At 42.3% G+C, this 14,825-nt stretch overlaps 1 protein-coding gene across 7 annotated transcripts in view; it reads right to left on the reverse strand.

Moving 5' to 3' along the window:
• The window catches only part of RPS6KA3 (ribosomal protein S6 kinase A3), a 112,264-nt gene extending 99,238 nt beyond the window's left edge, over positions 1–13,026 (reverse strand). The window contains exon 1 of one of the 7 annotated variants that reach the window (XM_070067183.2): positions 12,916–13,026. Coding sequence is in view for 1 of the 7 variants with exons in the window: in XM_008272439.5 (XP_008270661.1) it covers positions 12,482–12,550 (69 nt within the window). In the remaining 6 variants the exon portion in view is untranslated. Of the gene's footprint in view, positions 1–12,481 lie in introns of all 7 variants that reach the window. The other 6 variants (XM_008272438.5, XM_070067182.2, XM_008272439.5 and 3 more) reach the window with 6 other exon arrangements.
• Positions 13,027–14,825: the final 1,799 nt, after the last annotated feature.

Below are 14,825 nucleotides of genomic sequence, written 5' to 3' on the forward strand. Positions count from 1 at the left end.
CACTCTAAGGAAAAACATCATTGTCTTAATCTTTGTTCTCTTTCTCTAACTTTCTATAACCAATCTTTAACTCCTTCTTATGTTCCTCAAGGAACTCTTATCTAGTGGAGAGGAGGGGTGCCCCAGGAAATGAGGTATCCTAAGGCACTTTCATAGAACCTATGGCTCTATTGACAGATGGAAAACCACTATTTTAGGAAAAGCTTGTATTTATCATGTAAAAATGTAAAAAGTCTTTTAAAAGTACATGCCCAAACTAAGTTTTCTAAGAAATAAATATATAAAGTAAGGAATTTCTGTTATCAGCATTAGAGCAAAACTCTAAGTCACCGAATCATTAACAAAATAAGCACACAAATTATGAACACAAATGGACAATAAGCACAGAAAAAGATCCTTAATATTAGTAGCATCAGGGAAATGCAAGATAAAACAATGAGATGCCACTTCATACCCACGATGATGATTAGAGTAAACAAAGAAACACATTGGCGAGGATGTGAAGAAACAAATTCTCATACACGATGGCTAGTAATGTAGAAGGGTGCAGGTGAACTGGAAACCAGTTTGGCAGTTCCTCAAATGTTAAACATAGACTTACCATATAACTCAGCAATTTCACTCCTAGGTACATACACAAGAAAATTAATAACATATATTCACATAAAACATATAAATGTTCATAGCAGCATAATTTGTAATTGCCAAAAAGTAGAAACAACCCAAACATCTATCAACTGATGTATGAGTCAATAAAATGTGATATATTCATGTAATGGAATATCATTCAGCCACAAAAAAAGAATGAAACATTGATATATACCAAAACACAGATGAATCCTAGAAACATTAACACTAAATGAAAGAAGCCAGACACAAAGGCCATATATTGTAGGATTCCATTAATATGAAATGTCCAGAATAGGCAAACTGACAGAGATAGAAGGTAGATTAGTTGCCTTGGCTGAGGGAAAACAGAATGGGGAGTGACTGTTTATGAATATGGGCTTTCTTCTTGGAGTGATGAAAATGTTCTAAAATTAGAAGAAAGTGCTGACGGATGCACAATTTTGTGAATTGTTAACCCCCCTGAACTTTACAAGTGCCATTTTTATGGTATGTAAATTATATCTCAATTAAAATTTTATTTAGGGTTAGTTGACTTAAGAGTTTACAGTTTAAAAAAAAACCCTCAATTATTGTGTAACTTTTCTTTGCAATTTCTTTTTCTTATATTATAGAAACATAAGTGTTAACTTTTAAGGATTGAGCCACATTCTGTTTCCTGGTACTTTGAGGGAACATCATATAGATTTTTCTGAAAAGATGCAAATATAAACAGGCAGTGACTTAATAAACAGCAAGGAACAGATCTCATTTGCTCAAGCATACATCTAGGTACCTCTGTAAGGAGAGCTGCTGTTCCATTTGTTAAGACAGGTGTTTAGATATCTCAAAGCATTTTCCCATACAACGTCAAACACTCCATCTAAGGCCAGCTCACAAAAGCCTATACAACCCACACTGTACTGGGATAGTATTATCAACTCTACTAACGTTTCTAATAAACCACGTCAACCTTGTCTCTATTGTGAGCACCATTCCTAGTTCATGCCGGGATCACATCTTCTTCACGAGAGCTTCCTGGTGCACATATACAAGAGAGCACTTACCTCTCTAGGTCATTATCCTCTACATTCCCACACAAATAGCTACTTAAGCAAACCACCTGGTTGCTTTCCCCCCTGCAGCAGATTTCATCTGGACAGTCACTTATCTAGATGTTGTTCTTAACTAAAGCAGGGCAGTCTAGTGGAAAGTCAATGGGAATTTGGAATTTGCAAAACCGCAAGACTAGGGTTTGAATGCGGGCTCCTCCATTTATTAGCTCTGCAACCATGAGCAGTTTACTTCATTTCCCCAGGCTCTAATTCCTCACCTGTAAATTGAGGACAATTATGTCTACCTCATTCAAGTTACTGTATACAAAGGCATTCAGTAAATGTTCAGTTCCTTTTCCTCCTCACCTGAGAAAGAGCGAGCAATGGTCTTGACATCCCCTGCTACTCACCACTTATTTGCAGGTAGGACTCTTCTCAAGTTGTTTTTGTAAACTAAGAACCAACTGTATTTTTCAGATTTATAAATCAAACTTAAGGCAAGGCTGTATATTACTTTATTTTGGATTTGGGCACTTTGATATAGCAAATGAGGAATTGAAAACAGAAAGAAAGCAGAGGAAATGTAATATTTGTGCTTTTAAGCACTGTGGCTCTTTCAGAATTTGTATTTAAGATATCTGATAAAATCATTTCAAAGTTTTATTAATATATTCTCAATGGCAAAATAAGTTTTAGTGAAATGAAATGTGTTGCACACCCTGGCTCTGACTTTGTCAACACATGACCTGGGGGTGGGTCTGCCTCAATAGGTTCAGTTTTCAAATAGGACAAGGCTAAATTGTTCTTGGCTCTAAAATTCTATGCCTAATTTTAAAAAAAGTCTTTCACATTCCAAGATATATCACTCTACTTTTCCAGTTTTAATTAGCACATTATAGTGAAAAGAACATATTAAACTTACCATGCAATAATTTATTCATCCAATAACACAGAATATAATTATGTTTTTCTATCATAAAATTATCCTGTTTCATGCCTCTGTCTGCAAACTCAGCCCACCAGAGGAAACTTATTACTGCAACATTTTTCGATAGTTGAATTTCTGCCTATGCTTTGGAATTACGTGTCACTGTAAAACCAGTGAAGTTGTAGGAAGAGCAGAATGCTGATTTGAGGAGAACGTATCATAGAGCAAAGTTTACCAAAATCTCCAGGGAACGAAAGAAAGAAACAAGACAAACCTGACTACACATCATTTGAGAAAGCATATGAAAAATTAAAAAAAAAAAATTATTTATTAAAAGGCAGGGTGATGAGGGGGTGGTGGTGGAGCTGGTTCGCTTCCCAAATGACCACATCAGCCAGGAGCCTGGAACTCCATTCGGGTCTCCCATGTGGGTGACAGAAGCCCAAGTACTTGGCCACCTTTTACGCCTTTTCAGGCACCACCAGCAGGGAGCAGGATCAGAAGAAGAGCAGCTTGGACTGAAACCGGAGCTCATATAGGATGCCGGAGCCACAAGTGGCAGCCTAACCTGCCCACCCTTCAAATATTTTTGTTTAGAAAAAGCCTTGGCCTATTAATTTCAAAATACAAGTAATAAAATGTAGAGTTGCAAATACAATAGCATAGAAAAAGGGAGCTCAATTTGCTTAAATTCTGTAATTTAGAACATGGTAGCTAAGAGCCACTGGCAACTACTAAATTTAAATTTAAATTAAATAAAAAAGTCAGTTCCTCAGTCACACATCAGGTGTCCAGTAGCAACATTTGGCTAGTGGCTAAAGTATTAACAATGATGATAAAGAAGCTTTATTTTGTTTTCTGGTAGATGCCTCTGTCTTTAAATGTGAAGAACTGAAATAACATTCTAAGTAGCTAAGGTTTTTAACTATAGGTTTTACAAGATTTCTGGAGTTTAGATTTTTTGTAAACCACTGCACTTGAGATGTACTTCAATCTATTAATGTCAAAATGATCTTTTGCTTCAGGCTATCATTTGACATCTGCTTCTAACACATATCAAATGACTGAACCAAGATTCCTGTAACAAGCGTTGTGGACCAAAGGATTAGAGTTAAGCTCACAGAACTCTAGATGACCAGGTCAGATTTGAAGATGAGATCATCGTCATATGTGAGATTATAAAAATCAATTTATGTGGCAGACAAAACATAACTAATTTTTACAGTGTGTAAGAGACCACAGATCCATTAGTTGAGAAGAGGAAATTTCACTTATGCCATGGATTTAATTCTATTTATACTAATAGAGAATGACAAGACATCTAAAAGTGCTTTTGGATTTTCATTTGAGCAGAGTGTACCTAATATTTAGGAAACTAGCACTATTTCATGAGAATAACAAAAAAGGACTCACAACATAGAGCTCTGACCCCGGCTGGGATAGTCAGCTAGCTTTCTACCTTACAGCTGCCTGTTCTTTAGTTCATTCACATCTTACTTTCTCGCTGACATCTTCAAGAGAGGAGGCAAATGTGCAGAACAGGTAATCCCACTACTTCTGCCATTTTGCTATGATACAACAACAACAAAAAAAGTCACTGTTTATTATTAGGTAATATGCCCAGCAAAATACCCTTGATGCCAGAGCTATGTGTACATGATGGGCAGAGACCAAAAAAGGGGTGATGATGCTATTTTATATGATTTGGAAAATTGCGGCTTTTTCTTAAAGATGAAGTCAAAATATTTCCAAGTTAAAAATGGTTGCACTGTGGCTGGCACTGCAGTGCAGCAGGTTAAGTTGCTACTTGGGACACTGACATCCCATGTTGGGAGTGCCGGTTTGAGTTCTGGCTACCCTGCTTTTAGTCCAGCAATCTGCTCATGTACCTGAGAAGACAGCAGAGGATGGCCCAAGTATTCGGGCCCCTGCCACCCATGTTGGAGAGACCAGGATGGAGTTCCTGGCTACTGACTGAGGCCTAGCCCAGAGCTTACTGTTGAGGGCATTTGGGGAACCAGGGCATGGAAGATCTTTTGTTCTCTCTCTCTCCTCCTTTCCCTCCCTTCTCTCCCTATGCCTTTCTGTCACACTGCCTTTCAAATAAATCAATCTTTAAAAAAAAAAAAAAAAGTTGGGCCAGCACTGTGGCACAGCAGGTAAAGCCACCGCCTGCAGCGCCAGCATCCCATACGGGCACTGGTTCATGTCCTGGCTGCTCCACTTCCAATCCAACTCTCTGCTATGGCCTGGGAAAGCAGAAGGTGGCCCAAGTCCTTGAACCCTGCACTCGCATGGCGGGGGGGGGGGGGGGGTGTCGAAGAAGCTCCTGGCTCCTGGCTTCGGATCAGCACAGCTTGCCGCCAACTAGGGAGTGAAGCAGTGGATGGAAGATTCTCTCTCTCTCTTTGCCTCTCCTTTTCTCTCTGCTTAACTCTTTCAAATAAATAAACAAATCTTCAAAAAAAAGTTGCATCAAAATGTACTAATCCTAGCTATCTTCCTTCTAATAACGTCAAGTTAGAAGCAATTAGTTTAAAAAGGAGAATGGGAGAGGTAGGCATATTGATATCATATGATAAAAGAGAATTTTTAAACAGTATTACAGATAAGATACAGAACAAGTCAATATAAGGGACATTTAGTAGGGGCAACCAGTATGACATTAAAGTAAAATATGACCATTAATGATCAGGTCAACCAAAAATGTTTAAATTTTTAATTTCAATTATTATATTTAAATTTTCAGATCACTATTAAGATAAAAAATTATTACATAATTAAACTTAGATTTCAACTCAAAATGAAACAAAAACTCATAAAAGTTAAAGAAAAAAGCCGCAATATAGTAAATCAAAGGTAACAGCCATTCACAAGCACTACTGGATCATGTTACTGTAGTTATGACTTTCCAAAACTGTGTTCTGCAAAAACACCTGTGTTTTGAGACCTCAATAGGTGGTTCATGAAAAAGAAGTTCTAACACTGAGTCTCAAGTGTTGTGTACTACATCTATACTCCAGATTTATTGTGTATAATATTGCCTTAAAGCTTCTAAGAAGTTATACAGTGAAGACACTAGTTAAATCTTGTTTCACTCCACATTTCCCAAACACTTGATTATAACATGCTCTCTTGTTTTTCTCAGAAGGGAAGATGGTTGTTGGAGGACACAGATACACTTTTAAATATCACATCTCCAGACACTTCTTGGTTTGAAAAATACGTACTATTTTGAATTCATTAAGTACCAACACTACCTAAGAAAGACAAATAGCACCACAAAGTCATAAGGATTACATTTTTAGACAGGAAAATCCAGATATTCAAGTCAGATTCAAGTGTGTTTATTGCAAAGTAGAGAAAGGTATGTCGTATTAATTTCTGTCCCTAAAACTGAACAGAACTGATTGATTCCAAAATATAAAAAGATATGCACATTTTATTTTGGTATGTTTCAGAAAAAAGTTACAATCTTATCTATTGGAGTTATGTATTGACTTTAGCCATTTTAGAAGGACATATTACCTTTAAGAGGTTGACACACAGGATATACCATATTTTATCAATTGTAAGACACTCCCTACGAAGTTTAAGATAAACTACTATTCTATATACTGCTAAGAAAAAAACCCACCAATTAAACTATGATATGCCACGGACTGTTTAACCCCTTCCAATTTGAGTGGTGTTAAAATGTGGGCATATTTCCCTTTCCCCCTCCTTCTAAACATATTCTTCACAGCATTATTTATCTGTTTTTCCCCTTTAATGTTAATTTTGAAGGGAACAATACCAAAGCTCAAGATTTAAGAGATATCTCCTCATGTTAGCCTTACAATTGCATTCACAGATTACAGTGATTCTGTTTAAAGGAATCATATAAATCATTTTTAATTGTTTTGCTTGGGTCTAAAAAAAATTACCTCAGAGGAAAAACAAAGAACTTTCTCAGACAGTTCTGTAAGAGAGGATTGATTTTAACTATTATTTATTAAACACTTTAACCAGGTACCGAATCAAATGTTTTACATTTATTAAAATCTCATTTAATCCTCACCATAACCAGAAGAGGTAAATATTATTTTCATCCCTAGTTTATAGATTAAGATGTTGAAGCAGAGACATTAACTAATTTGTATAAGGTTACAAAGTTATTAATTAGCTGAGCTAGAATTCAAACATCTTTATGGCTCCAAAGCTTATGTTAACAAGGTCCTTCTAAATTTTAAGGTGATAAGTAAAATTGAAATAATTATTAGTAACTAATGTATTTGCTAAATATAGGCCAAAATATACATAAATACATCATTTAAGGATAGATTTAATTATCTTTAATGATAGAATAACGTTTAATTATCTTTTAATGATAGATTTATAATCTGTACCAATTTATGACTAAAACAAAACACGAATTGACTATATAGGGGCTGGCACTGTGGTACAGCAGGTAAAGCTGCTGCCTGCAGTGCCAGCATCCCATTTGGACTCCGGTTCGAGTCCCAGCTGCTCCACTTTCAATCCAGTTCTCTACTATGGCATGGGAAAGCAGTGGAGGACAGCCCAAGTCCTTGGACCCCTAAACCCATGTGGGAAGACCCGGAGGAAGCTCCTGGCTCCTGGCTCCAGATCAGCTCAGCTCTTGCTGTTCCGGCCAATTGGGGAGTGAACCAGCGGATAGAAGACCTCTCTCTCTCTCTCTCTCTCTCTCTCTCTCTCTGCCTCTCCTCTCTGTGTAACTCTGACTTTCAAATAAATAAACAAATAAATATTTTTTAAAAAGTAGACTATATACATTTTATAAAACAGGTACAGGACAAAATGCATCCATGTAATACATCTATATCAAATGTGTCATTTAATCATAAATAATTTAATGAAATTGTTTTATAAGATGTATATAGTCAATTTGTGTTTGTTTTGTTAAAATAACACATTTTACTCAAGAATTAGGATTTATGTCCTCTAAAAAAAAAAGATTTATGGGGTGGGCACTTGCCTTAGCAGTTAGGACAAGATGTTTACATCCTGCACCCTGTAACAGTGAAGTACAGGATTCATACCTGGCTCCAAACCCTGACTCTAGCTTCCTGCTAATGCAGACCCTGGGAGGCAGCAGTGATGGCTCAAGTGACTGGGTTCCTGCCACCATTGTGAAGGACCTGGGCTGAGTTCCTGGCTCCTAGCTTCAGCCCCAGGGCTGGTCCTTGGAGGCATTTTGGGAGTGATTCCACTGCCGGGAGCTCTCTGGGTGCCTCTCAAATAAATTCATTTTAAAAATTTATGGTTTTCTTGTATGCTTTTTCACATGAAATTGATAACCCAGAACATTTGAGATCTAATAACTATTTAAATTGATAGAGGTCACTATCTTAACTACAAAAAAATACCATTGGGGGGGCATCTAATGTTAGGTATTAACATGCAGTTATTTTTCCTATGAAAACTGGAGAATGGGATGTGTAACATATATTGTACATATTGCATTCCAATGCTTTAAAACTCGTTCTCCATCAAAACATCTAACTGAGCACTAACACAATCATGCATTACCAGTGAGACCACCAAGATGTCACTGCTGTTCGTTATAACCTGAACTACTGGGTCTAAAGCACCCAGTGTGCACTGAGCGCACCGAAACACTTTCACCTCACCCCATCATTTACAGCCTGGCAGATCACATGTGTCTCAGCATGGAACTATAGAGCAAGTCTTGTTAACTATCACAATGTCATGAATGTTTCAGTGGATAATTAAAAAAAAAACTTCAGAATAATTCTTTTGCAATTCAGACTTCTGGATAAGGGATCTAAATTTCTGATCATTTTATAATTTACCCAGTGTCAACTCCTTGGTCAGGAGTGCACATCTCAACTATGCAATCTTCTAACATAAATACAGGATGTAGTTATTGGGATTTTCAGAAAAGGCAAAGTTTACCTAAACTCGTTTCTTTAATCTGATAAGTTTATTTATCTTAAAAATTTAAATGTACCCAGTCAGTTTTACAGTTTGGATCTAATCTGTAAGTACAGGGTCAAGCTGCCAAAATAAAGCAAATTTTCCTAGACTAAAATAAAAAAAATGACACATGATAATCACTGAAATCGATGCCCTGTTCAGGAATGTGTCACAGTTCCTTAGTAGGTGACATGTAACGAGCCCTATCCTCTCCCCACATTTTCATTTTGAGGAAATGAAAACAACCCTGAAAAGTGGTAAAAATGAAAAAGGTAAAGAAACTTAAGAAACTTTTTTCAAAATCAAGGATCATACTTTAATAGATTTTCGCTACAGATAAGAAACTTTAATACTGATGCCAGAAATACTATAGAATCTATGTACTATGTTATATATACACTATACTTGTACTACAGGATATTATACCATGCACATTCTCTAAAGAGGAGCTTTAACACAAGGGTCTCACTTTTTCATAATAAAAGATTTATAGTTAATATTTTTCAATGCATTGTGGGTACTAGTTATTTAGAGGAAGTCAAGGTGGCTATTTTTATACAACACATTGTATACAACACATTATTGTGACTATTTTTATACATTTCTATAGCGCAAAAATAACCCCCCTTAATTTTATTAGTTTGAAAATTGCTCATACTTAGATTACCATTTAATCTACATTATCGCTACTGAGAAAAAAAAAGAATCATCTGGTTCAAGCTTAGGATCTAGTAAATATTGTCTGACAGATCGGAAGAGTCACAATTCTTGATATCTGTCTCAAACAGTCAAATATCCAGAAAACAAAGGAGCATCTTTAAATATCTCATCAAATAGCTCTGAATTCACCTAGACCATTTAGGAAGCGATTGTTTTTTTATCTTGCACCAACCCTTACTTTGCTTACATAGTACTTCCTTTATTATCCTAAATTTGCTTCTTTAAACATTCGGCCTAGTTTTAGCCTCTCATGTTATAACCCACGTTTGAGTTCAACCACAAGGGTTTTTTTGTTTTGAACACCATGAGACTCCTGTGAGGTCTCAAAGCAGGAAGGTCGGTGCAGAGGAATGAAGAAACGGCCTGTGTTTTTAGTGAGACACTCAGGTCTTTTAAAATTGTTCATATTTCAACATGAGATCAAAATGATAAGAAGGGAGATAAGATTCCTAAGTACCCTATTCCTGACCTTCATGATTCATTCAGCAGATATTTTGCGAGTCCATAATACGTATGTGCCAGGCATGGTGTTAAGTGCTGAGGATTCGGACAGAAAAGAAAGTATCTGCTTTCAAGTGTTCTTGAAAGTCTATTAGGATTGAGATCATAGATGTAAATGTCTATACAGACCAACCCGGAAATCTTTTAGCCTGGAGAGAAAAATTCTGATGTACTTACTCAAGTAAATGACTATTAAAAACAAAAACAAAACAAAACAAAAACAAAACCTCTGATGTTATTCTGGTACTGTGCAATTGTTCTCCGCCAGAAGCCTGTTGACGAGGAGACGGCATAATAGCGGGTATCAATATTAGAGCCTGGAGTGGAAATTCTCAATTCTTTCCTCACTGGTTCTATTTTTCCAAATGGTATCAGATCATGAACAACCAAAGGAAACAAAATATCGAAAGGAAATTAGTCAAAATCTAGTTTTAATAAATCTAGGCAACATTGGCTCTGTTTGACATACTTTATGACAGAATAACAAGAAAATGGCAAATTGTAGAATTCTATCTGCCAGGTTTGGGAAAACATGACAGTAACTGCAATAACAAGGCTTTAATAAATGAGACTTGTTTCTGAAAAATACAGGACCTCTGACTACTGCTTATGTACTTATAGCCCAAAGTTTTCCACAAAGGATTTGAAGTAGTTATCCTAATATAAAGCAAAGCACCTGAACTGTAGCCACCTGGCTTCAGATGATGGCTCTGCCATTTCCTATTTATAATCTCTGTGCCCTTAACTTCTGAGACTTGGTTCCCTAATTTCTAACAATGGAGACCATAACCTTGTCCTACCAGGTCATATGAAGGAAAAGATCAAACAGAATGTAGCATAGTACCTGGCATAGAGTAGGTGCTAAGTAAATTAATACTAGTGTTGTGCCTACCTCATCCAAATGCATGCTATACAGAAAAAGGATAAAGTAGAATTTGAAATAATCTTTTTTACATATTGAAACATGCCAAGCAGAAATGTGGATCTGAGTTGTAACTTTTAATGTCTATCTAAAAAAAAAAAATCAGTCTGAAGGCAAATTCAAGTTCTTTGCACAAGTTCAGTGCTTTGAGAACATTTATTAACCTTTGCCTATATTTAATGCAAAAACATTTTTGAAGTTAAAGGGAAAAACCAGCCCTCTGGCATACTGTTTTGCACACTATCCATTCAAACGATGATTACACATTCCAAATTTGGCTTGCTTATAAAAGATTTCTAGTATTAGGTGAGCTAACAATTTTAAATGAAATTCTTGTAAATCTGCCAGTCCTAAAAAATGATTTTCTTTTTCTTTCTTTTAGATAATAAGTATCATTGTGTTTCCAATGGAAGAGCAGCTTTTAGTTTAGGTTCTGAAGTACGATCCAAAACACAAAATACTAAGCACCGATCGGAAGCATTATTACAACTCTGCTCGCCTTAAGGAGAACAAGTTAACATTTTTATACAGCAGCGGAGGTGACTGGGGGAAAAAACTGAAAAGCAATTTGAACTGATCCCCCTCCCCCTCCATTATACCGGAGAATGCAAGTGTCCCGCATCTCAGATCAAACTGAGCCTGGCTTTTACTGACGTAACCAGTAACCCTATCCACCTCTCACACTGCAGGGCAGCGGCTGCCGCCAAGTACACCACTCAGAGCCTGCCCCATTCCACCCCCGCGTTTCAGTCATGCTTTCCAGAAATGGGGTCACTCACTAACTATTACACACACGCAGCCTATCATCCTGTAATCCTCCAAAGTCCGCTGCGGAGATAGTAGACAGCAAAAAGTCAAGAAGGAAGAATCACAGACGCGCCACCATCAGGAATTGATTTTCCACTCCGGAGGGGAGCGCGGATACCCAGAACAGCTCTGGTCTGGATTACTGTCGCAGACCCCGAGTTGGTTCTGGGACAGGGGCGGCTGCGCTGCGTCCGGGGAGATTCTGCTCTGCCCCCTCTTTGGGTGTACTGTATGGGTTCGTGGCACTTGGTTGAGTGTCTCGGGGACGGTCACCAGCTCCCGGGAGAGGAAACCAGAAAGCCCTTTACGGCAGCCGCTGATCTCCTTGAATATCACCCTCTCACCTCCATGCCTCCACGCACGGGGAACTCAAGTTAAACTCGCAGGGACCTCAGAAACAAGGGGGAAGGGGGAGACAGAAGACCTTAGGCTTCCACTTTGTCCCCTGCCGCAGCAGAAAGCGCTGGAGCAGAGGAGGAGAGGCGAAACCCTTGGCTGTCCGGCACCCCTTGCCGAAACGCCCTAGGGTCGACACTCATGCCCCGGTGCGCCAGTCTGCCCGCAGCAACCCCCTCCCTCGGCCAGACTCCCTGCTCCCCGCTGAACCCAATCCATAGCCTACCCTCGGCCCCCCGGAAAGTGGCCAAGATCCAAGGAAGCCCCCGACCCGGCAGGGCCAAACTTCCCAACTCCTCGCCTGCCCCCCACTCCGCCTACCGCTTCCCCCCACGCAAAGTTGATGATAATTGGCTTCTTGCACACCCCACGCGCCGCCACACCGGCAGCCCCCCGAGCGAGGGAGGGAGGTGAGGGTGCGAGTGGGAGGAACAGACAGACGGGCAAACAGACCAACCCCAACAACCCAAACCGGAATCCTGGACCCGGGGGAGAGCGAGCGGGAGAAGGGGCCAAGTGGCCAGCTCCGGGAAGGGAAGCGAGACGGCGGGGGCGCGCCGACCCCGGCCGCCCCGCTGCACTCACCTCAGCGCTGTCGGACGGGCTCTCCACAGCCATCTTCTGCCACGGGTCTGCCAGCTGCGCCAGCGGCATCTTCCCCCCCGGCCCGCTGCCTTCACCGCCTCCTCCCTCCCCGCCCGCCCCGCTCCGTCGCCGCCCGAGCCCCACGGCAGCGGCAGCGGCGGCAACAGCAGCAGCAGCAGCGGCGGCCCCGCAGAGGGCTCGACGCCGACACCGATCGCCCGAATGCCTAGCGCCTGGCTGGAGACGCCCGCACGCCGAGCGAGAGCCTTGCGCCGCCGCCGGGCACTGGGTCTCGCCCCTTTCTTCCTCTCCTCCTTCCGCCGCTGGGACTACGGCTCCGCCCCCCGCCGCCGGTTCCCGCGCCCGCTCCCAGCAGAACAGCGACCGCCGCGCGCTTCCCCACTTCCGCTCACAACATGGCGCCTAAGCGATACCTGTCTCTCAGAGCAAGGCTGGGCCGCCGCCGCCACCGCCGCGCGCACCCAGGGGTGGGGCTAGCGGAGAACACGCCCCCGGGCAGCCACACTCCGCTCCTCCCCTTTCCCACCCTCCTCGGTCTTCGCCCCAGCCTCAGCTTCTGGGCCTCGCCTACTTTCAGGAAGGGCGAGCCCAAGAGATCTGGGGGCGTCGGCCGGAGGCGGAGGAAAGAAATGGAAAAGGCAGGAGGGGGCGAAAGGCTGGGAGCTATCATGGGTCCTAGCAGGTCGGAGGTGCCTTGGGAACGACAGAGAACAGTGGCCCTCGCCCAATTGGAAAGGGAGATAGGCAAGGCGCCTGCCAAGGACCCGGGATGCGGGCACGGAGTATCTTTTCATCCTGTCTCCTCCGAGGGTGCGTGCGGGCGCGCCTAGTCAATGGGCACATCCCATAATGACCCAAGACTCTCCCTCCCCAGGGTCACACGCTGGGCATTCACCTGCCCGCTCTCCCCAATGGGGATCTGGAAGGCTTAGTGCCTCGGAACGGCTCCCGGTTTGATACAAAGCTCTGCAAGTTGGTGCTGTTGTGTTAAATTCTTGAGCTTTAGAATTCATTTCTCCTACACAAGTCGTCCTCCACCCCTCCCGCCCCGTCTCCGGCCAACTCCCCTCCCCAAGTGCGCAGAGCGCTCAGGCTTCTGCCGGAACCCTCGAAGCGTCCTACTCCCTGCTACCTAAATCTTCAAGGAGAAAACAGGCAGGCTCCTTAAGGCTGCCCCTCTCGGCAGAGGTTGGGGACTTATTAAAGAATATCTTGTGGGCAAGAGCGCAGGATTCCTGCTCCTCTGTTGACTTTAAATAAAAGATTAGATTAAAATCGGGCTGGCGTGGGTGGAGGAGGAGGAGAGAGAGAGAGGGAGGGGAGGGGTTCTGACTCCTCCTCCTGTCCAAGATGGGGAAGCCCTGCGTTAAGGAAACCCAATCCTCAAACAGCGACAGAGCCTCAGAAGACCCAGAGAGCTTGGAGGGGCAGAGGCCCGGGCATCCAGAGTGGATCCCAGGGGGCTGCGACTCCGTGTTCACCTCGCCAGGTGCTGCGGGTCGCACGCCTGGGCAGAAATGTGTAAAAGTCACAGCGCAGAGTGGAAAGCTACTGCAGCCCCTGGCTAATCGCCCTGCAAGCGGAAGGAAAAAAGCGAAGGGAGATCTCCACGTCGGCCTGCCCCTTCAGTCCCTGAAGCTTCGGCCCAAGCATCATGGTCCTCCCACGCCTGGCGACCACAGCGCGTCCCTGTGCTGTGCTCTGGGGGCACGCCTCTTAACAGCTTCCTTTCATCCTCCCGGAACCCAGACACCTGGAGAGCCCTCGCCTTCCTCCCTAACGCAGGTGTGAGACAGAGATTAGAGCCCACACCCAGTCGACCAGCTCTAAGAGGGCGGTGCAAGGCTTCTCGCTGGGCCTGCGACCAGCAGGTGTTGGGCTCTTTCCGCTGCCTTCACCAGAGCGCCCCTTGGCACAGACTCCAACCCCAGGAGCCTCGTGGTTATCTGAGGAGGCTCCAACTGCTTAAGGGAGCCCCAGAAGGCAGCCGGAAATCCTTGTGGTGCGTCCACTCTCCCAGCCTGGACTCAGGGGGACAGCTCAGGTTGTGCAACATCTGGGCAGGCTCAGCGTGGTCTGGGGACAGATGAGGCCACTTAGCTCCTGCTTTTGCTTCCCGTGACATACTTGATTCAGGTGCTGCAAATCCAGTCTGGGCCCAAACTAATCTGGCTGCACTTTCCCTGTGTAATTCCCGTGCTTGCAGAAATTGGGAGATAAGGAGTTGTGTGTGATTTTGCTTTCTTGTGCAAATTGCCTAATCTTTCATTTACATTGCAGAGCCACATTGCCACGCCTTATAACGAAAGAACTTCACCAGTTT

The sequence above is a fragment of the Oryctolagus cuniculus genome, chromosome X (assembly GCF_051225735.1).
Source record: "Oryctolagus cuniculus isolate XC-2025 breed Fujian yellow rabbit chromosome X, ASM5122573v1, whole genome shotgun sequence".
In the NCBI taxonomy this organism is placed as follows: Eukaryota; Metazoa; Chordata; class Mammalia; order Lagomorpha; family Leporidae; genus Oryctolagus; species Oryctolagus cuniculus.